Genomic DNA, 23,820 nt, shown 5'->3' with positions numbered 1-23,820 from the left:
CAGCACCAGCAATAACATTACTGTTGAGCTGAATAGTCCAGGACAACCATATAAAAGGTTAAGGGTGATAATGTTGGTCGGTCCGTCCAAAACTCCCAGCAGGTCCACAGAAACATGTGTTAATAAGTAATGAAATGAAAGAATGGACGTGTATGGCCCCCAGAGAATGATATCTAATGACAATGATAACCCCTGATCTTTTGTTTAGCGAGGAAGTGTTTTCTTCAATAAGCCTGGGACCATTAGAGATGACTGCGAAGCCAGAAGCTGTAAACACATCATGAAGCCATTATTACCTTTTTAAAGTTTTTCCTGTTTGAAACAATTTACACATCCAGCAGTTACAGGGCAACATTAGCAATCATGTGGAGTTGTGGTTCTGGCCTCACTCTCCTTTAACCTTTCCGGTTTATTAGCCCCTTAATGCTTCAGTATATTTGTCTGTCTGCCACTTGGTGTTTGGCAGGTTGCATAGTGTAGGTTTTTTGCAACTTTTTCAGCTTGCTAGACTGAAAAAGACACTGATGGGAACAGTGAGGATGGACCAGACTAAGTAAAGTTGCAGTCCTGAAAACCAAAAAACAATGAGCTGAAAGGTGCCATTAATCAAAAAAATATTAAGTATAGCAGCTCCTGATTATTCTGCTCCTGGTATGTGAAAGGAAGCAAAGATATTAGTGGAGGAGAACGTGACTGACGATGATGCATTACAGCCTCTACTGGCAAAACTGACTCCTAGAAATTAACAGCAAATGTGTTTTGTTGGAAATGCCTCCCCAACCTCCTCCTGGTGACTCCACTGCCATTAATTAATACAGCGTTTCATTCAAAAAGATTTTGCTTCCAAATGTAATCCGGCTAGTGAATATGTTTCCTACAAGACATTTGCTTTTGCAGTTTAGTTGTATATAAACAAAATTTCTAGGAGTTCAAGGCCCTGAAAACTTCAATCAGCTTCTTACTAGGAGTTGTTGTCCCCAGCCACGTAGTAGATTTGGCAACATATTTTGTTTTTAAACCAGATGCCTTCCCCTGATGCATCCCTGTATTCGGGGAGCCTGTGACTGAACCGCCAACCCAGGGATCAGCAGCCAATCTGCTCTAGCCCTTGAGCCAAAGCTCCCTGCAAGCTTCTTACTGGGAGTGATATTGTTTGTTGTTACAAATGTTTCTGCCAAAGTTAGAAACATTTCAGCTACTTTGCATGAGAATTTTTCATATTTGCGTTTTTGTTTGTTTTCTTGACTTCTTCTTTAGAAGTGGATGGGACTCATTTGGAAAAAGATGACGTCATTTATCTCCGTGCTCCAATCGGAGTTTAGCGACATTTGAATCACAGTGTGATGACTGTTGTTTGCATATGTTGCAGTCAAATCTGATCAAACCACATTAGGAAAGTCTTAATAAATAAAATTTAAGGATTCTACCTTTAATTGTCTTTATTTAGTCATTAGTATTTAATATTAGATAGAAAGTTTTCAGGGGCTTTAACGGCACAGATACTAAACCAAACCAAAATGTCACTATGTTGTTTACTCCATCTGATGCATGTGTATTGTGGACTGTAATAAGCATCTGAGCATCCAGGGGCCTAAAGTTTAGACTTTTATTCTTGTTTTATTTGAAAATAAGACGGGGAGGGGGCCTGCAGCAATATTCTTTCGAGCCAAAAGTATCCTGGTTAAGCCTCTGAGCACCAGGTTCTCTTATCTGATTTTACCTCCACTGTTATCAATACTACTTTTTCTGTCCTCTCTGTATGGGATGTGTTTGTGAGTGAATGCCAGTGCCCTGTAAGCCGCGGCCTCTTCTCTTGCATCAGCACAACAGTCAGATCAACACCTCTCAGACGACAGTGGGGCGCTGAGGGATCCTACCAGGACGCTGGCAGGAGATGCATTTTGGCCCAGCTTCCTGCTCATATCCTGAACTACCCACGCATTGTCTCAGAGAGCTTTAGTCATGACACAGGAGACGACCTGTGCCCCTTTAAGCACGTCAGGATTTGGTATTTCTTATCGTTCTGCTTTAGTAGGGAGATGGGCAAAGACAGAGACACCTTAGGCACCTAGTGAAGGTTTTCCACTTTGAACTGTAAGTCTAGAAATTGGAATTAATTACTGGCTCAGTAACCTGGACCAGTCAAAGGAAACCCCCCCTTAATCCTGGGATATTACCAGATCTTGTTCCTGGTAAAATTGCTGTTTTCCTGGTAACCCCTAAGGGGCTGAATAATACCTGGAACCCAGTCAATACATTCAGAATAATATTGTGTTTTGTTGCTACATCTGTGCTGCGTTGTTTTTAGTCTGTGGAGTTCAGAAAACAATGAAGCAAGCAGACAGAGTGATGTATATCTCCAATGATTATTTAGCACCGCACCGACATTCATTCAGAATGATGTTCAGACAGTTGCATCGGAGGTGTCCGGTTGTACTGTGCGTTAAATTCAATTAATGGACATCCTCTAGCCAATCTTAATTGAATTTTCCCCCAGGCAATGGTACAATTAGCTGGAAAATGTTAAGCAAACACTACAGCGCAGTAGTGTATTTGGTTATGTAAGTTGATTTAATGTTGATGGAGATAGGAAAAGGGAGCAGTGGAGGCCATGCAGTACCAAACAATTTATGTCTTTGTATCCGTGATTAATGATATTACATGGTAATCATTTGAGTCTTAGTTGGTGCATGTTGTGTACATGCTATTTTAAAAAAAAATATCTGCCATTAGAGAAGGAAGGCTAGCCAGGCTAAATGGACGGTCTGCGAGTGTGAAATACAAAAGACACTGAGTGCTGTAAGGATGTGTGCACTTGTCAGATACGCCGACCTTGATACCAACCAGGCAGCCTGAGGTTTGTACTTCCTCCCTCGCTCACTTTCTGTCTTGACACTCTTATATTCCTGTCAGCCTCTAGGTTTGTCACACACTTCCCAAAGTGTATCTTGTTAAAGGAGACAGAGAGACAGAGGCAACAGTGGGTTGTCCTAAACATGGATAAACAGTGGACAAAGAGACAGAACCAAATGGGTTTGACACTAAACCGAGGCGGCATCTGAAACATGTTGGCATGCCAGATGAAATGGATGGCGAGTCCACGAGTCCAGTGAGACGTCTCGCAAAAGTCATCTGCGATTCATGTAGAGAGAGTCGGTTCCCTGTAGATATCTGATTAGTATCCAGCTGTGGACACTGCTGGACAGATTGTTGAGCACTGTCTCCTACATACAGTGCAAATCTGTGGAGGAGACAGAAGTCTGTGTCTGCAGAGGCTTTTTCTGCCTGTTTTTCATCTTCATTTCATTATTCTTATTTTGTCTCCGAATGTTGAGGATGTTTTGGGATGTCCGCGTTGAGCAGGGAAGATTGCAGCTTGCAGCTTGTAAGAGCAGTAGTTTGCAGTACAGCAAATCATAGCTCTCCATTTATATACATGGGTATATGTTTTATATACTCTTTTTGGCTTTAAAGACCAAAGAGGAGGATTTTTTTTCATCTGGTTTGTACAAGCTGTTAGAAGGTTGTATAAGTTGCTATAAAACTTTAAATTTCTTAAAACCTGCAGTAAGATTTTCACCCACTTGGAAGCAGCATAAAGAAGATTTGAACACAACACTGACACGTTATCACCTTATAAAGATGATAAAGTGAACTTGTTGCTTATTTACACATCCAGCAGTAACAGAGGAACATTATTATTCAATTGGAGTGAACCTGATGGAGATATAAGTCCAATCTTCACTGTCTTTTAGCTCTGTTTTGGGTCTCTACCAACTCCTGAGTGAAATATCAGAGTCATTGTGTTCACCAGCTAGTTAATACATCCATGAATTGTCTCCATTTCCCTCTTGTGTGTCCTCATGGGACATTCTATGACAAGGGTAAATTGTCACAGTTAAACATTTCATTTAATACATGACATTTGAAAAGACCAAAGCTGAACCAGACCGACGACTTAAAGGTGAACCTCACCGATCCTACACATCAGACTGTTTTTTTACAGGTCTTAGGGAGTACTTCGGCATATGTGAAACAAGTTGTATAAAGCCTTTTGTGGCACCAGAGTGAGCTGCGCGAAGTCTGATAAATTGTGTCGAGTGATGTCTTGGTTTTGGCTTTGAAAATGGGGGAGAAAAAAAAAACTAATCTGGTGGTGTGACATTAGAAAGAAAGAACTTCTAGAGGCTGCTCCTCGTTTCTGGTGTTGCTGCATCGATTTTGATCCTTTTAAAAAAATAAATAAAAAATATAAAAAAATCTCCATTGTGAATCCAACAGTGTTGTTTGAGTGCAATGCTAAATCAGTGGAGCACTGTAAGCTCTGCTACTGTACTGTTCTACTGCTGCACAGATCTGCTGGGGTTTGGCCAGTGGGGGGTCCAATGTCAGAAATGTTAAAAATCTTAAGAGGATTATGGGCTTTAACATACAATAAGAAGTTGTTATCAATGAAGGATTCATCTGTGGTGTTTTTGAAGTCACATCATGTATTATAACTTTGCAAATGTACATTTAACTCAAGTAACAAACTGATTTGACCTACTTTTTCTAGAACTATACGTCTCCCAAGTTTAACTTTATAGCTTAGCTCCAATGCGAAGTAATTTGCAGTTTGTCATAAATGAGACAGAGAGGAGGAATGAGACAGAAAATCCCAATGAATATCAATTTGAAATGGCACAAACCAAATTGAAAGAACTCGCAGTCCTAATGCCCACATTTCCACAGGGCCATGCATTTTCAAGTAGGTTTTCATAAGCTAGAAGTTGTTAAGCCTCCGGGCATTTGCTCTGCTGATATGAGTGGCCTTATACTGTATAAAAATAAATGCTGAGGTATGGGAAAGCCCAGTGCATATTCACGCAATCAGCAACTGCGGGAGCGTTGCTGGTAAATTGCATTTCCAATCACTGGGCGTAGCCGTGAAAAAAACCCCCAAAAAACAACACAAAGCTCAGATAGCCCAGTGGCGTGTCCTGAGAACAAGCAAGGCCAAATGAAAATAGACATCAATTAATGATACTGAAGTGGAAGTGATATCTCTCCTTGCATCTCAGAATATAAATGCATGTTTGCTTTCATCTTGTAATTTACTGACCTCTTGTGGCTGCAGTAGGTTGTTGTCTCTGGACCTGGACCTAAAGTTTCTGTCAGTTTCACGGGCGTGGCTGTGTCCAGTGGGAGCAGCGCGTTTGCGTCTTGATGACGAGTGACTGGTTATAGCTACTTCAACCGCAGCGTTATTAAACTTAAACTCTTAAGGCATTTAGTTTAAGTTAGGGAAAAATTATAGTCTGGTTTTTAAACAGAAGAGGTTCACAGTGACTTCAGATGCATGGTGTTTATTTACATTTTAACCAAAACCACAATCTTTCCTTGACCCTAACCAAAGGGTTTTTGTTGCATTCATCCTAACCTCAGCTGGGACTCTGCTGCTGTTAATAAATACAGCACTTCATTCATTCAAGAACAAACTGTTGCCCCTAAACATAATCCAGATGGTATTTGCTTGTTTCACTTTATTTGTAAATGTACTTTCCTGGAGACGGGCTTCCCTTGTGACTTCAGACACACACATGTAGCACGATTTACATTTGACACCACAGCATGACAGGGAAAACAATTTAGTATAACAGAAATTTAATTTCTAGGAGATAGGATTGTCGAGTCCAGTTCCTCCTACATACTTTATTCAACTCCATCTCAAAGGTAATGTATGAAAGGAGAGACTTATAAAGGGAAACCCACAATCCACAGTTAACCCAGACCCTTCAAAAAATCCCCACATCCAAAACCCTGATTCCAGAGTCGGGAGCCATAGCTGTGCTCTGTTTATGTGCAGTGAAGGAAGAAGAATGCTTGTAACGAGCAGACTCCCAGTGTGAGACCATAAATATTTCTGCATCCATGTAGAAAGATTGTAAATCCGCCTGGTTCTAGTGAAAGTCATTATGTATCTCTGTAGCTGTCCTTTTTGGGGATTTCCAGATTTGAATTTACACACATTAGTCAGTTTTATTATTATTATTATTATTGCTGAAGTTCAGTTACATATTATTTCATATTTGATTTTTACAAGAAAACAAAATAAAGTAGTTAAAAATCACATGTCAACAAATGACTTCAAACAGCAGGCCTACATATGTATAACAAAAGAAAATGATGATCAACAGGAACAAAAGGAGAGTGATGGAGGTGGAGTAACGGTGGTGGCTCTGTGGAGAAATTCGTCTCTTATCTCAGACTGCCTTGGTGCACTCACGCAGCTTTCCCAACTTTGTCATGTCATTGTGTTTTTCTCGTGTTGCTTTAAGTGAATTTCAGTCTCATCTTGGTTTAGCTAGACAAAGATGTGTCTGTGGACTGAGGCGACCGGTGAAGGCGTTCGTAGCAGGCGGAGGTTATCTGACATGACTGATACAGATGCAGTAGCACATCAGAGAAGCTGACAGTTTCAGACATTTGTCTCCTTTTTGGTCTTAGATTGAGTCTTGGCCACATCAGATTTAATACTCAATCATCCAAACAGAAGAGATTGTTTGAGTTCACCCCCGTCAGGACCTGAACGTCTGGTTATCAGGGAGGTGTGGTGTTTGGAAGGAAAACGGGGCTCACTCTTGGCACACGGGTCATGTGTCAGTTCAGATGTTTATCTCGTCTCTGAAGAACATGGCAAATTAATTTTGATGAGGCTATTAACTCGCCATTTACAGCGGAGATGGCATCAATCAGCCAATCAGTGTTTGGCTGATTTTCAAGACACACAACTGTCAAGAAGACGAGTACTGAAGCTGCGGCGCACTTTTAATGATACCCACTTACTTTTACAAAAACATGACAGGACAAAAAGAAAAGAAAAAAAGAATTAAGACCATGGTTAACATAGTGAGAACATTTCCAGGTAACGGTTTTGTTGTCAACATGGATTAATAGCATTTTGGAAATTAAAGCCAAATGATGATGGTGCCAGAAGTGAGAAATGTCAGCTGAAAATGACGTGTGTGTGTGTGTGTGTGTGTGTGTGTGTGTGTGTGTGTGTGTGTGTGTGTGTGTGTGTGTGTGTGTGTGTGTGTGTGTGTGTGTGTGTGTGTGTGTGTGTGTGTGTGTGTGTGTGTGTGTGTGTGTGTGTGTGTGTGTGTGTGTGTGTGTGTGTGTCTGAGGGAAAGCTCGGCTGGCAGTGTGTTCTTACAAGAGCTGGTTATCATTCCTGAACCTTGTTGTTTTTATCACTGCAGGTCAACAAGACAGAAGACAAGTCCCTGGAGGAACGAGGACGCATCATGATTTCTCTGAAGTACAACACCACAAAGTCCTGCCTGGTGGTGGGCATCATACGCTGCGCTCACCTCGCCGCCATGGACGCCAACGGCTTCTCTGACCCCTACGTCAAAACGTCAGTATTGTATGCAAACAGTTGCAAATACATTCAAACAGGAAATGGGGATGTTACATCATCAACTATAACAACAATAACATGCGGTATGTTTTCAAAATATATTCGGACTAATTACAGTTTATTACAACAACAATAAACTATGAAATCTGGACCCAAGTGATGATGAGCCAGAATTACACTGAAGAATCTGACATGAAATTTGCAAATATATAAAACCATAAAAATGAAGAACTATCCAATTGAACTCAGGTTATAGTTGGGGGGGGGGGGACTAATAAATACTTTCCTAATTTGTCAGTTATTTTCTTGATTAACTGATTTTGGCTGTAAAATGTTAGAAAATAATCACAAAGAGTTCAAGGTGACTTGAATGTTTTAAAATGTCTTCCTCATGACTTGAACAACTCATCAGTTATCAAAGTATTTGCTGATGAATTATCTGTTGATCAATTAATCATTAACGATTCCAGCTCTGCTGATCATTACGAAATGTTGTTTTATCCAGTTTCTTTTCACAATAACTGAGATTATTGCAGCTCATTTTTATTTCATTCCAGCTGTTTTTAATGTTTTTTTTTTGGTTTTTTTTAAAGTGATTTTTTTTTCCCATTATGCCACTTTGATAACAAAATCTCCACAGGGAAGAACCAGTTATGTCAGTGGTGCCCTGCTTATTCAGACCAAAGCAAAGGCCAATCACGTAACTTGACTTTGTTGTGAAAGTAGCATTATGAAAAAATTGGGGAAATTGCTGTGAAATAGAAACAAACTTTGACAAAGGACAGTTTGAGCTAAAACTGCTGCAATGAAATAAAAATAACCTGCAGTGACTCTGTCGCATGATAAAACAAAATTAATTATAATGAGATTAATTTTAAACATTCACATTCCTGGATTATTTCATATTTTAATTGTCATTTTATATGTTTTGTCTGTGTGAACTCATGTTCACACTTCACAGTTAAGTTGATCTTTATTTTGACGTTTTGTTGTGGATACTTCCGCAGCATCTACAACCGGTTACATGGATTCATTGTCATAAACCAAGGTGCAGGTCAGGGACAAAATCTGACCTTATGATTGCATGGGAGGAAAGGTCACAGGGTCACCAGCATTATTACAAATCTGCCCAGAGGCCTCATAAATACTGAAACCAAGTTTCATGGCAAATTGACTTTCTTGCTGTCGAGTAAAGTGTAGGACGGACTCATCGTCTTTAGGCTGAACATGGGTTTGCTTCAGGTAAAACAGCCTGTCCATCGATTCCTCTCGACAGACACTTGTCCTCAGAAAAACCGGATGCTCATCATTATAATGCTATTTTTAGAGGATGTACAACACGATGCAGAAGTGCTGAAATGGATTAGCTGGCAGTGCTGATGTTTTAGCAGAAAAAAAAGGTAAACTAACCGTGATTATCAACAGCATGAAAGACACACAGCAAGAGGCCATTCACGGGGCTGCGATTTGACGGAGAGTCCTATTTATCACACCTGAACATTTCCCAAGTCTTTCATCTGGCAGAGCAATGAAAGTGCAATTAATTTCCAAATCTGCCGTGCACACCTCGAGAACAAAAGCACAACTCGTTTCGGGAGGAGAGGTGCAGGCAACAATTTTCCAACCGTTTGTGGTTGAGAAAATCTCCCCGAAGCCTGAAGGACACGCCGGCCGATAACAGATTTACTGACTGGCTCATGTGAGAGGGAATAAAGGAAATGTACACCCGTGTCAGATAGACGTGATTGGCTTCTTGTCTCTCACCAGCCAATGTCTAAGCAAGAGTCTATCTGATGCATCAAGTCACAGCTGTCACCTGGACAGAAAAATGCTTCGCTCTATTGTGCTGATGATGTTGGGAAGATCCTGAAAATGCGCCTGCTGTGTGAATGTCGAATGAAGAGACGCATTAGTCGACAGGATAGTGGAGTACATGGTGAAATGTGGCAGTGTAGATTCCCTCCTTAATGTCTCTACCGTCAATAACAAGTGCCTTTCATCATGCTTAGATGTAAAGATATTTTTAAAGATCGATGTATTCGGTTTCAATGCACAGCTGCTGAACAAAAGCATGATAATGGGCAATGCAGCGAAACCGCTGTGAGTCACACAGTGAAATAACATTTAAAATCACTGTAATGCACAATAGCATTGTTTGCATCCCGACTTCCATTCTGAGCTCGTTTTGCCTCGGGGTCACTTGTCCTATTACATGACAACAATTAGGTTCGCTGCAATATTCTCATCAACCACAATTTCAGCCCCTCCCCACTCCCCCCAGGGTAAGTTTCCGAATAACAACCCACTTAGCCCCCCTTTAAGTCTCCGTGTTACCTTGGGAAATTGGAGTCTGTGCGGGTCCGGTGAGCACGTAAAAAGGAAAGAGGGATGTGACGAGCCACTGTAATTGCTGACTGGATTGAAATATACCAATATACCACATCAGAATGAACATTATTGCCTAAAACTGTTTTTATTTTTTTATTTTTTTTTGCCCAAATGAACCGAGTTGCTAAACAACATCCATTACACAGGGCTTGATATACACTAAGTAGAGCCTGCCTTTTGCATCATTTATGAAGGCAGAGCAGAAACAAATGTCCAGCCTGCACACACACACACACACACACACACACACACACACACACACACACACACACACACACACACAAACAAGCTGTACATTCATAAACACGTACTGTATGCCTGCACCCAGAGCAACAGTGGCACTAACAATCTGTTTTTCTCCACGGGGTCACACACTGCAGTGAGTGCAAATATAAACCGGTAAGTCCCCACAATGGTACATGTTTTGGGAACACCATCATATTTAACAACATGCGCTCGGTTGCCAGTTAATTAAGCCCAGCAATAAATTGTAACTTCACAAAGGTTATAATTTCTTTTGTTGAAACAGTTGTAGAGACGTGTTGATTAAATACTGTGCTGTTGAATTGTGTTACATTATTTCTAATATTTTGTAAATCCTATTTATACATGTATGAAACACCTTTCAGTAAAACACAACCCAGTTCATCAGCACTGTAAATTACAGCCTCCAAAATGATCATGAATTAAACTAAACTCTCTCTAAAACAGTTTAAATAAAAACTGAACATGTGGAAGTAGGATTTATTGCAGGGCCATTAAACTGCATTATTTGAATGTACTCCGACTCAAGCTGCCTCACAATTGTCTAAAATGAAAGCCATTAGCAGAAAGGAGCACAAGAACACTCAAAGTAACTCTGTAAAGATAATAAAATCCTACCAGAACAAACCCATAAAACCTCATATTGACTAAAGATTTAGGTTTTATGTGAGTTACAATCCGCAGATCTGCGGCGCTGCGATGCAGTGGGAGTATCGTCTGACACTGGAAACGTCTTACTGTTATGAGGTGAGGTGTCTTCACCTCTGTAATCTCATCAAAACGACAAAAAAAAAAGAAGGTTTGTTGTTAATCTACCCGTGTATTGGACATCAATCTTCATGGAGAAGAAGTGATAACAACAACAACAACAACAACAGCATCCATGTATTACCGACCTGAAAAAGAAATGTCTTTAATATAGGCACAGGTGGAGTCTATAAAGTCAGAAAAGGTGGTAATGTGATGTAGTGTGTGTATTGAAATGCAGCTTTGGTTGAAAGTAGGGCAGTACCACAGCACCCTCTGGAGGACAGAACAATATAACAGCTGGGAAATAAACAGTAAATGATGCTTTTACATTGTGGAGTTGATGAAGAAAGACTCCTTGCTGCTCCATCCACAGAAACAGGAAGCAGTGAAAGCATTGAGGTCAGTACTATTACATGTAATAATTCCTCTCTCCTTTGCTCTGCTGTCCTGCAGGTACCTGAAGCCTGACGAGAACAAAAAGTCAAAGCACAAGACTGCTGTGAAAAAGAAGACACTCAATCCCGAGTTCAACGAGGTACAAACCACATCTACTGCGCTGTTTTTTTCTCCCGCCTAAGTTGATGGTTTGTCTGATGCTTTTACGTGCTGAGCCAACCTCCATAACTACGGGCTACGTGGCTACGAAAAGCCATCAGAGAGGCCACGGCTGTCAGATTGAACTGAAGCACATTTTTCTTACTTCATCACTGGATGACTTTTCCAGAGAGTTGTGGAGTTGTAAGCTGGATGTTGGTAGAATATGTCAGTAAAGCCGTCCTCAGCCAAGTGTTTGTAACTGAAGGTGTAGCTCAGGTGCTGGGCAATCTTCTTCTATCATCCACTGGAAAGATTGGGATTGTTAGATGTGTCGACGCAACAGCCTTGAAAACATAGGAGTCGTGCACACACACATTTTCTACCAAAGTTTAAACGGGGTTTTGGTCGTTTCTGTATTCGTTTCGGTTTCATCTGGGAAAAGGATGATATCTCTGTGCAGGATTTTTTGAAACACTGGAATCAAACGGTGATTATAGTTGTGGGGGAGTTTCTCACAGTCATGTCTTTCAGACCACACCCACACAGCCCTGACTGAGCAGATAAACTGAGTTTATGTCTCTTATGTTGTTGCTTATCCACTCATGAATATTTAATATATAGAGACAGAAACTTTTTGAAGATTTTAAGGAGCCTTAAAGCTGCACTAATCAGTTTATTTTTTTTATTTAACAATGGGAGGAAATTACCACATGTGGTGTGCTGCTCAATAGTGACAAACACACATAATTACTAGATGTTAAAATGCTAGAGTTATCACCAACCCCACAGTTCCCCTCTACTCTACAGAGTGTTTTAGCATCTTTGAGCTGCCAGAGCAGCTGAGTCTCACAGCTGAACGACTCCTTGAAAACCGAAATGATTGATTGTAAATACTGTTGGAATTACAAATGCAATGCCAGACTCCCTGAGGACCCGGCCATGTTTTGCAGAGAGGATGCCAAACATGTTTTCAAGGCTGTTCAGGCCCCTCGGTGCTCCGTGGCACAGGGTAGCTTGGCTCGGAAGTACCCGCCTGTATACGAGGGGACGGCCCCGGCCAAACGCTCACACAGGCCAGCGGCTTGACATTTCCACTGACATTTTTTGCACCCGTATTCTTCCGTCACCTCTTGGCCTTTCTGCCAGAGACGAGCAACGGGGGTCTTCCTCCATATCAAGGCATTGATTTCATTAAGGTGGAGCAGCAATCTTGATTGAACCGCAGATTGAAATGGAAAAATAAATGCTTCCGCTCTGCACAGTGCAAATTGATATCAGAAAAAAATGCTTGTTTCATTTAGTGGACAGTGTATTTTATTGATTACACTGTCATTCTGATAATGTACCCCTTATTTCCTCTGCGGTACAATCTAGATACTTCTGCCACTTGTAGTGAAGTGAATGAGTCTGTGCCAGAGTCCTGATCCTGATCTCCGAGAGTCAAAAAAGGCAGCAGTCATTAGCCTGCGTACTATTTTAGGCACCAACAAAAAAAAATTCAAACTCAATGAGGCGCTCAGAATTATGTGAATCAGTTTCACCAGAAAATAAAACAAATGTCAGTTGCATTCAGCTTTGTAATGATAATTATGGAAACCCAACACCGTGCAGAGGAGTGTTTTGTTGTGAAGGTGCTGAAGCAGAATCAGACTCTTATTCAACACGTTCAAGACCTTTTAAACCCACAAAGGCTTCAGGCGTCGTGGTGATCTGAAAAGATGAGATTGTAATTGTAATTGTATGTGATCATACCGGAGAGAGGAACTACTGGAGCTCTCATTTTCTGCTGTTCTGCTCTCTGTAGGAGTTCTGTTATGACATTAAATATGCAGACCTCACCAAAAAGACCTTGGAGGTGACTGTGTGGGACTACGACATCGGCAAGTCCAACGATTTCATAGGTAAGCACAGGGTGGGTGCGCTGCTTTCATCAGAGACGACGACAGTGTGAGATGAGTTCAAATAGCTCCACTGATAATTCCTCGGCATCAGCGGCACCACTGGCCGTCTGTTCGGTCCGAGCCTGCTCAGTGTTTTGGCCCTGTGCTGGGCCGGAGGCTGAGAAACAAACAAGCCCTGAGCCGTGCTGAGAACTAGCTGGACTGCCATCATCTTGCACTGATGGCCAGACCTGAGGCAAAGCGCTCACCCTGCAGTTAGTAAGTGATGTTTTAGTGAAGTTTTTATCTTGCTTAAAACCATGAGAATGACACAAATAAAGGAACAGGACCGGAAAAGAAGCTGCTTTGTTTTGGAAAATAATCTTAACTAAAGCCACAGAAACTGTCCTCTGATGAAGAAGACAATTAGATGCTGTAGAAAAAGCTAATAAGTGGACCTTGAGTCAAGATTGTTTTGCCATACTCTTAAGAACTGATTAGCGTTGTCATGACGACAAATCATCATCATCATTCCTCTGAGACTGATAATCGATGTCATTTCATTCATTCATCCTGACACTTGTGCTCATGCTACGTCTGTTTGGGGGGGGGGGGGGGGCTCTTTGTTTTGTCTTGCTCTAATCAATCAGTAGTGATTAATAAATGTGTTCCACCAATGTCGTTTGGTGGCGGTACCTGCTAGAACCAATTTAATATCTAATCCGAGCTTGATGCATCTTTGTGTTCACTTTCCTGTTGTTGTTTTGGATGGATTATGTTTGTAGCTAGGCAGTTTGCTAGCTGTGTAGCTAGGAAGGTGACGTCCATATCACGGCTCGAGAAAAATCTGGACCTCTCGCCAAGCCGTCCGACTTCCCACTGGATGGCAAGAAAATAACCAAATGATAAAAATCCTCTCGATTGTTCCATATTTTTGTTGGACCGAATGGATCCAACTGTGACGATACAGAGTCACATGTTAGTGCAGTAACGGGCCTGCTCCAAGAGGCCTGGTCCACATTCCTAATCTGGCCTACCTCTGAGTTCTGATTGGTCGACAGCCATCAAGAGACGCAAGACAAGAACCGATTGAGGGTTTACCATCCCTGTCGTTTAGGAGACTTTTTTACATTTTGAATATCCAGTCTATCTATCGACCCACTAAACCCCACAGCAACTTACTATCTGAGTTTTCTGATCTTATGTTGATTGTTCTCAAAAATTATGAAAGGATTATTTTACTGGGTGATTTTAATTTTCACATTAATAACAACAATGATTCAAAAGCTTGGTGTTTTGTAACAAGTGTAGAGTTCCACCCACCACTGCTGCAGAAATAGATATCTCCTTGATCGAGTTAGTAAGTTTATTTATATAGCACCTTTGAAAACATCTCGAGTTGAGCCTAAGCGCTTTACTATCGCAGCAGATGGATTAGTTTTACAAGTGAACATAGATGAAGGAATAAATTGTCCTCAGATAAAATCAGAATCAATGCAACAGAAACGAGAGATAAAAGAGAAACAGTACAATAAAACCAACAACAGATTAAAATGCATCAGTGATGTTCCTGTTCCACAGCAGGGCACAGCGTAATGTTTGCGACATCAAATATCATCATTATTCATTCAAAACACATCCTCACTTCATTGAGTATTTAATGTCATATAAACTGACCTGTTGTCAGTGAGTAACACGCCTCATAGATCACGTGGAAGTCATTAATAATAACAAATTAATACATTTATGGAAAATCCCTTTGGCTGCTGTTTATTCTCCTCTGGCATGATTGTTGACTTCACCTGCAGGATGAATGTGTTGGCGAGAGCTGCCGAGCATAGCATCTTTAATTCCATCCCTGTTTTCAGCTGTTATGAAAACATTACAATGATTTTCTCATGTGACACATTACAAACCTCCCTACATGTTTAACTGAGAGCTCTGCTCATCGAATCATCCCTTCTTTGTTCTCGTCTTTCAGGTGGCGTATCTCTGGGTATCAATGCAAACGGAGAGAGGCTCAAACACTGGTTTGACTGCCTCAAAAACAAGGACAAGAAAATTGAGCGCTGGCACACGTTGACCAATGAATTACCTGGTTCTTTAAATGACTGAAGACCCACATCCTGTCCTGTCGTCCAACCAGTTGCCCCCTCCCCCCGTTCCTCCCTGGCTGCACCAGATCGGACTCCTGCCTTCATTTTCCTGACTCCTCCACTCAGCTCTTCTTCTTTGGAGTTTTTCCTCATGTTGGCCACAGCGACCTGTGACACTCCTCTTTGGGAATCTATTCCCTCTCAACAGGGCTCAACTAAAACAAATATCCAAAACCTTATGCTTGTGTTCCACAACACTTTCACGTATACAATAGGATTTTCATTTTTCTCTTTTATTTTACTTTAAAGAGAAATTCAAACAACCAAATCAATCAAAGGGGTCGGTGGTGAATTTCCAAGCCTCATAATTCTGTATGATCAGTGAAGAAAAAAGGAGAAAACGCCTTCGATTCAATTAGAGCTTGTACAGCAGTTAATAATTTACCAGTGATTGACCTGAAACAGCACAAATAAAGCCTGTGGCTGTGAAGTAAAACAGAACTTTAAAAGAGTAGAGATCCTAACAAAGGATGTAGCAGCATTTCATACTGTTGGAGTGTGCAGAAAAGTTTAGTGGAACAGTTGTCATCTTCTCAAGCAAACCCTCCATGTTCAGTCTGCTTGACACTAATATTCAGTGTCGTAGAGGAGCAGCTGAAGAAACGAATCGACCGCACATTTGAAGGTGTTGCACTTCAACACGATCGTAAAACCGTTGGGTAGTGCAGGTCCCGCTGTCGTTCACCCCTCGAGTAGGTGGCTCCCACGGCAACAAGAAGTTTGTTTTCTCCTGTAGTTTCAGTCATCCGGCCACGTGAGAACAACGTCATAGGAACAGAGAACCTCCTTAAAGTAATTATAATTTATTAAGCCCTGAGAAGGCTTCAAACAAACAGCGTTTGTGCTGCCCGATCGAGACGGCGCGTCCAAACAGCTTCATCCGTCAAACATGAACGTTGTGTTCAGGTGACAAACACCTCTAGCAGCTGCAGGAATTATGAGTCCTGTCCGCCGAGAGCAAAAGGTAATAATGACGTTATTATTATGACCAAACCAAATGTAAATACAGCAGAAAGGCACTGACATATTATGTGGCGGTGCAGACGGGTGTCAGACTGTATCAAACAGAATGTACAGATGCTTATACTGTAAGTACTTTGCCATTTAATTTGCAGGATTTGTTGGTCTGACTGCATCTAAAGGCAAAAGTGTTAAAGCTTATTCTGAATATTCACACAGGAAGGAGAAAAGGTCTGCAGTCATAGCCTCCTCCTGGTTGCATCGCACTACCTCCCTCATCCGTCTCCTACAACTGTGTCTTTTCTTTCTATAGCCTTGACACCATGAATCGTACAAATGGATATAACTTCTGCATAATCAGCAGACCAGATGTATCGTAGGTAATCGGGCTCGAGGAGACTGCTACGTTTACAGTTTTCCACTCACTGTGACAGAGAACAACGATCCCATTCAGCAGAAAGTTTCCAGCGGAGACGTCCTTGTGAAATTTGATTAAGTTTACAAAAGGAAACACACTGTCACTCTCCATTCAGTATCTCCATAGCTGCCGAAGCACCAAAATACAGTTGCATTTTTAAGGAGGAACGAATCAGCTACTGTGTCTACAGACTCTTACCATAACCCCTTAACACAGCATTATACATCTGCCTTTAGATGAGACAACAAGCATTTTGTTTCAAGTATACCGAGGCCTTCACTCCTTTAGAGGGATATAGCTCCATAATCAGACAAAACAACCCTCAAAATGCAAGGCATGATGGGTATAAGGAGATGGATGTTGGTAGCTTAACTTCTACTAGAGGATTTCAGGACGACCGATGGCCCAGTAAGCAAACTGTCTGGCCGGTGTCAACTGAATAAACCAATGCAAAAATCAACTTCACATAAACTCCTCCTCAAGGCTTCATACAGAAAGTATTCATGACATTACAAACACCGATTCCCTGTGTGTCTCTGTGTAGACAAATCAATATGAACTAGGTGTCAAAGCGCCACCTACTTGGATTACTCACTGATTTTTTTCAGTGTCATCCCCTAAACTACAGAGCTGCCTAGTGTGGTAATCCTGACCTGATCGCAAGTGTTTCGTCCGTTCAGTTTCCAGACTACAAAATGCCGGTTTCTTCTCTAACAGTGAATAACTAAATCACATATGCATTTTGAAGTTTAACTCAAATCTTGGTGAATCAAGGGCACAAGGCAGCAGTGTTGTTTTCGATCAGCTGGCTGCAAGTCTGTGGTCGAAAGTGATTTTTACTCGCGTCTTATGAGAGAATGCAGATGAAATTTCTGATGAAACGGCCGTGCACGGTGTTCGCAGGGTGCCACCGAGTCACACTGGAAGAACAGACGGCGAGCCAAAGGAGTGCAGTAGCTGCTGTGAGCCTGAAGAGAGGTCACGGATGTAAAAGCAGATCTGTATATGCACCTGATAATTCTGATGATCTGTGGATAATTTCAGCACAGAGGTGGAAACATTCGCCCTCGCTGTGCACGGTAATCACGCAGCCTTATTTTTGCTGTGTGGAAGGTAGAGAGCCTGCTTGATGGAGACCGTCTGTAATCAACAGCGGGGTGAAGTTCAGTGGGTGACCCGCCTGGTGAAAATCACTTGTCGAACCACAATACCACATGATTGAGCAGCTCTGTGATGTGCGTGCGCTCAGCTTATTGTTTACACTACAGAAAATGAGTTTCCACACACACACACACACACACACACACATACACACACACACAAAAAACCCCAGCAGGCGGCGTTTTCAACCGTAATGTGGATGAAAATGTTCCTGCTGTATGTCAAAAGGGCAAAATTTTAAAAGCAGAAAGTTTACGTCAAATACACACAAACAAACAAACAAACAAAAAAAAAAGAAAAGAAAAAAAAATACTTCTACTAATAAAAAGCATGTATTGTTTACAACAACAGCCTGTTCTTGCTGAAGTTCAAGTTTGCTGCTGAAAGGGCAAACACGCCCTCGCTCAAGTCACTGCGATTGTTCACTCGTGCAATGCAAGCTTTGCTGAGGAGGGCCGAGGTGAGAAGGGCAGGATTTTTAATATACTAGCCGTGTGCGTATATTGTTTCTATGTTGCTGCATACATTTTGGATTTAGATTTTTTATTTTGTTTGTTTGTTTTTGTTTGTTTTGTTTTGTTTTTTTCTTATTGTAAGCAGCGCCACTATAAATGTATCAAACAGAATGTACATGTTTAACCCTTTCTATTCCACAGTAAACCCTCTGAGAATGTGCGCCTTAGTGCTCTGTGTTGTTGATATTGTTCATATGTCAGGTCTCAAGTTCTGTAACACACACACACACACACACACACACACACACACACATATCTGGGAATAGCGTTGGTTGAACTTGCATCCCAGGAGCAAACTTCTTGTCATACACTAAGATAACTAAAATTTCCCTCCCCCCCCCCGAGTCCCTGTGCAGTCCTGAAACACGACTAAAAACCTGAGTTGCCCTCACGGACCAGTAGGCTGGGATGCATGCCATGTATTTGTGATTTTATGAGTTCGATTCTGCAGTATAACCTTTTCCGCATGCCCCCAACCCCCGACACCAACCTTTCCTCCTGAACCTCCACCGTGCGCTGACTGGTAACACAGAAACGCCACACAAATCAGTCCTGGCGTAAACGTTCAGGATTCCCGTCAGGCTCAGCTAACGGCTCTTTGTCACGACCTCACGTCGCCGCGAGTGATAGGCCGGGCATGTTTATTTTTAAGGAGCATGTCGACTCTGTTTTTATGATCATCATCATTTAAAACTCGCTAATTACAGTTGGTGGATGGTCACAAACAGCCCCAGTGTCTGTGTTTTTAATATTATTACCTTCTGAACCTGTAGTTTTATTGTTGACGTAGTGTTATTTTTTTTTCCTTCTCACACAACATCTCATTCATTTTGAAGAAACTTTGACTTTGATAGCTGATATTACGCCTTCAAAGCCGGGTAATGAAATGTTTAACGCATCATATCAGGCCTCACATCTTAGTTTTCTTTAAGTGTTAACAGCCTCTTCAGCCACATTGATTTGTGAGGCACAAAGCGGCTGTGAAACCTTGTTGGCATCTCAATAAACTCCTTGACACAACAGTGGTCTCTCTCTCTCTCTCTCTCTCTCTCTCTCTCTCTCTCTGTCTGATGAATATGTAATGAATTCAACCAACGTGTGATTTTGATTTTGTAATATGTCTGCCTTTGTATGCAAGCTCAATATTATGGGGAGAAAAAAAACAAAATCTGCATGCATATGTTCTTGGTTTTGTCATGAGATGACTTTGCCTAATGTTTGATACTGTTTTCTGTATTTAAAAAAAAACAAAAAACAAAACACACGACTGTGGACTCTCTAAGATTATGCTATAAGTCAGTCTTTCTTCTGGACAACATTTTGTACCTTTGAACACTATCGCATTGCCTGTTTGGCTGCTGTATTGACTATCTGGAAGCGTGACTTGATGTGAATTAAAATCTCTCCTTTGTTGTTTTGTTTCCTTTTTAACACTCAGGCACTTGTTTGCATTATTCTGGTTTGTTGAATGTATGACTATAAATGATTGTCCCAAATTATATTTTAGTCCTATGCCAAATGGACAGGTATCTGTGCCTTTCTTATTTCTGTTTCTGTGTTTTTGCACCACACGCCTCCGAAGAAAAAACATGCGACTATAGGCAAAACACGATGAAGGCAAGAAAACATGTTCACCGTTAGATACTCTCTTCCATAATGCTGAAGCCTCACTTGTTTCTGCACACCGTGGTGATTAGTAACGATGGGAGACGTAGCGAGAACACGGATCAGATTATTCGTGTAGTAAAAGTTCAGCAGTGTGAGTTTGTGTGTCGTGGTTTCTGTAGGTCAGGTCAGGGTCCATGCTAATGGTGGTTGCGAGCAGCAGGTGGTTCCTGGCTGCTGAGTGATAAAAGTGTTCTGTATTTTGACTGGGAAGCAACAGGAAGCTACATTACTGCTGGGTTTCCTGCTACTGCACGGCCAGTGTGATCACGCAAGTTCAAGCCCGTAGCAAGACGGATTAATCTGATCCTGTGTTGTTTTGTTTGTTTGGTTTTTTTTTATCATGTTTGGCTTTCAAGACTGAATCTAGATAACTTATGGTAAGTTTTCTCATCACCTCCAGAGAGCTGATGCTTCATGCTGATGGTAAACTAAAATGTTGGCCTGATGGTGGCCCTAGATAAGAGGTTAAAGGATCACTCAAGTTATTACAGTTCATCCTGAGGAACGTGAATTTCTTTACTTTCGTGGAAATCCATCCAACAGATGTCGAGATGTTTTATTTAAAATCACAAATGTCAACCTCACGGAGAAGGTAAATGAAAAGTCAGAATATTCCCAGTTTTTAAGATTAATCATCTTTGAACTTTTGATATCTGTAACCAAATAATGTGCCAGTCTATCTGATAGATGTTGATATATGCAAGATGAAAAGTGAGGGGATCGTCTGAGTTAGCAGGATTCATCCTCTGGGAACAATGATTGTCTGTGCAGAATTTCAGGGGATTCCATCCAATAGTTTTTGAGTTATTTCAGTCTGGACCACAATATATTTGAGGGATTTCTCAGGGAGTCACATATATGAAAAGATCTCAGTGGATCAAGCTCCAAAACCACTGGATTCTACATTTTACATAACGCAAACTAAAGCATCCGTTCAGTAGCTCACGTCCACACGGCTTCATTAAATAGACTCCCTGTGACTAGAAAGCTGATCTTTATCTGTAAAATTGGGTTTTCCACTTAAGCAATCTGAAGATAATTAGTCTTTATTTCTGAATCACTGCTTCAGTACTGACAATACAAAATGAACCTTGCAAAAGAAATAAATGAATAAGAGAAAAAAATAAGAATTTCTGTTCAGATGAGAGAAGCTACTGCTGTAATTAATGTTACACTACACTGAAGTGTTCACCAATCACAGCTCTTCCTGTTCACACATCTGCTGAATTATACCTGGCCATTTTTCAAGTGGTGTTCATGCAATCCCAGAAGATACAGATCTCATGTTTTCGCCTTTAGCCAGGTTACTCTTGCAGAAAACAACATCGAGGCTGCAGCACAGCCTTGATTCAGATGCAGGGAACAAAGGAAAATCAATTAGCTGTGTGAGTGCCTGTTTCTTCGTGGCCCTCGCCCCCTCATGCCCGTTATTATCGCCCAACAGTGAAGGAGCCTGAACTCCGTCAGCAACATTCAGGTACTAATGTCCCTGTCAAGCCTTCCTCAGAGGGTCAGTGACACAGTGTGGTAACAGTTACCTGCAGCTTCATGCAGCCACACACATCTTTTTTTAGCCGTGTGTTTTTTCAGATGATGATGTGGAAGGAGAACCGTAGAAGATGCCCCTTTAATTTCTTGTATTTTTTTAGGACAATTTGACATTGTTGTTGAGAAGAATAAAAAAACGTGAGCTTTCAGTCATATCTAACAAACAGAATATGCATGAAAACGATGAACGAGTGGCTCTGGTGGCTCGTTGAGTCCTGCAGCTGAACTCTGAGGACTCTGCATGTAGGAAGGAAAAAGAGAAGAAGATGGATGCAGCAATAAAAAAAAAAATAAGGCAATCAAAGTGAAACGTGAAGCCGAGATTAATAAATTCATTTTCTTGACCGCAGTCTGAAAGGTTGTAAGTGTAATAGTTCTGCTTTGATGATGATGTATGGGGGGGGGGGGGTTAGTAAATGACTGTGGCAGCAGATGATCTGGTGATTTCTGCTTTTAAAAAAAAACACAGCGCTGAGCCAGGTGTGACCATGGCAACCACAGAAACCACACACTGCAGCCGTAAGGCCGCAGCCTTTTTTTTTTTAAATAGCCTATATCATATATCAGATGAGGTGCGTAGGAATCATATCCTCACTTTCTTCCCTTTACGCAGGCCGGTCCAGAAGAATAACAGGATATTATACCTATAGGTTATAAATAATGTTTTGTCTGGTATTTCCTCCTGATCTTCTCTCATCATCTGCTTTGTTTTAGAAAGATCTTTTTTAGCTTCCAACTTCAAACAATTCCTTCTTTATTACAATCACAGGCTGATGACACATTGTTAGCAGCTGTGCTTTTTCTTGTTTGTTGTTTTATTGTTTTGTGCCTCATAATAAAACTATTGAATCTGTCATGAAATTCTTGTTTTTAAGCTCAGGTAGCGTCTTTTAAACGAAACTTGCCTCCGTGTGGAGCAGAACAGGCGGCCCTAAGTGACCATTTTAAATCTCCCAAATACGTATACGCCACGAACAGGCGGCATTTATCAACAAGTGATTTTAAGTTTGTTGAAGAGAGATTTAGGATGAGAGTAAATGAAAATGTTCTTGTGTGAAGCCCCAGTGTCCCTGCTGTCAGTCGGCGTGGCAACCAGAAACACAATGTTAAACCGCAACCAACTGGTGGTGGCAAATGTCTAATGTTGTAATTTTGTTTCAGTTCTGCTAATTGTGACACTATGGCACAAAGGAAACAATAACTTGTGTAAAATCTAGTTCATTTACTCGTCTGTTGTCTCCATGAAAAGTGAACTACATCCCTTTGACTTATTTGTCAAAGAACTTATATAACCGGTCAGTTTGGGTAAGAGGCTTTGGTATTTTGTGTTCTTTGAGAGTGTACAAAGTCCATTCAACCATGAGGAATGGTGTTTGCACAGATCACAGTTGTGTGTAGCGGTGGAGGGAGGTACTTCTAAGACTTGGGCTTGCGTCCTGCCAACACCCTGGTTGTTCTCAGGATTTCATCTGGGTCACGAGGAGGAGATTACAGCTTACCCTGCCCCGTCCTCCATTTTACATGCCTCTGTCTGGCTCTGTTTGCCTCTTAAATGACACCGAGCAGCAGCACGGAAACTATAAACATGTGCAGAAAGCATTCAAAATTCACTCGGCGCTCTCACAGTGCTGAAACGTGTTCATTTTTCTGAGAAATGAAAATATCACACACCCACAAATTTATGTCATTAAATCCAAGATTGAGGCACATGGCTCTTATAATCCTTGAGCAAAGGCCAAATCTCTGATTCCCGGCACCTGATTATATTATTTCTGGAAAATGTCTGATGACTCAGACTCCCAGGTAGACTCACATATTCATTATGGGTAAATGGTACAGAGCACAAAACAAAAGCTGTGTTCATTAGAAGCCCTCCGAAAATCTGCATTTGCTCAGTGCAAAAACAACACAGGAGCACAGATGCTTGGGTAGAGGATAACATGTTGCTTGATGTCATTAAACATCGACAGAGACATGATTAAAAAGACAGAAAAGTCAAAGGGAGAAGTCACTTCACACAGACGTGGTGACGGTGGAAAGCCATGGATGTTTTTGAGGACTGGTGACATTTTCCAACATGAACTTCTTTTCTTTCTTTTTTTTATAGAGTCCGTCACTTTTCAGTCTCTGAGGTGAAGCTGCTTTCAAGCTCAGTGTGATCTCCAACAGGCAGAAA

At 41.3% G+C, this 23,820-nt stretch overlaps 1 protein-coding gene across 1 annotated transcript in view; it reads left to right on the top strand.

Moving 5' to 3' along the window:
- The window catches only part of doc2b (double C2-like domains, beta), a 109,757-nt gene extending 89,806 nt beyond the window's left edge, over positions 1-19,951 (top strand). Inside the window, exons 6-9 of the mRNA XM_056397896.1 lie at positions 7,239-7,396; positions 11,255-11,336; positions 13,143-13,239; positions 15,200-19,951. Of these exons, the coding sequence (XP_056253871.1) occupies positions 7,239-7,396; positions 11,255-11,336; positions 13,143-13,239; positions 15,200-15,333 (471 nt within the window). The 3' untranslated portion in view covers positions 15,334-19,951. The remainder of the gene's footprint in view (positions 1-7,238; positions 7,397-11,254; positions 11,337-13,142; positions 13,240-15,199) is intronic.
- The last annotated feature ends 3,869 nt before the right edge of the window (positions 19,952-23,820 follow it).

Source organism: Seriola aureovittata, chromosome 15 (genome assembly GCF_021018895.1).
Source record: "Seriola aureovittata isolate HTS-2021-v1 ecotype China chromosome 15, ASM2101889v1, whole genome shotgun sequence".
NCBI lineage: Eukaryota > Metazoa > Chordata > Actinopteri > Carangiformes > Carangidae > Seriola > Seriola aureovittata.
Note: the sequence above shows the minus strand (reverse complement) of the source record. Positions and strands in the feature narration are given on the sequence as shown.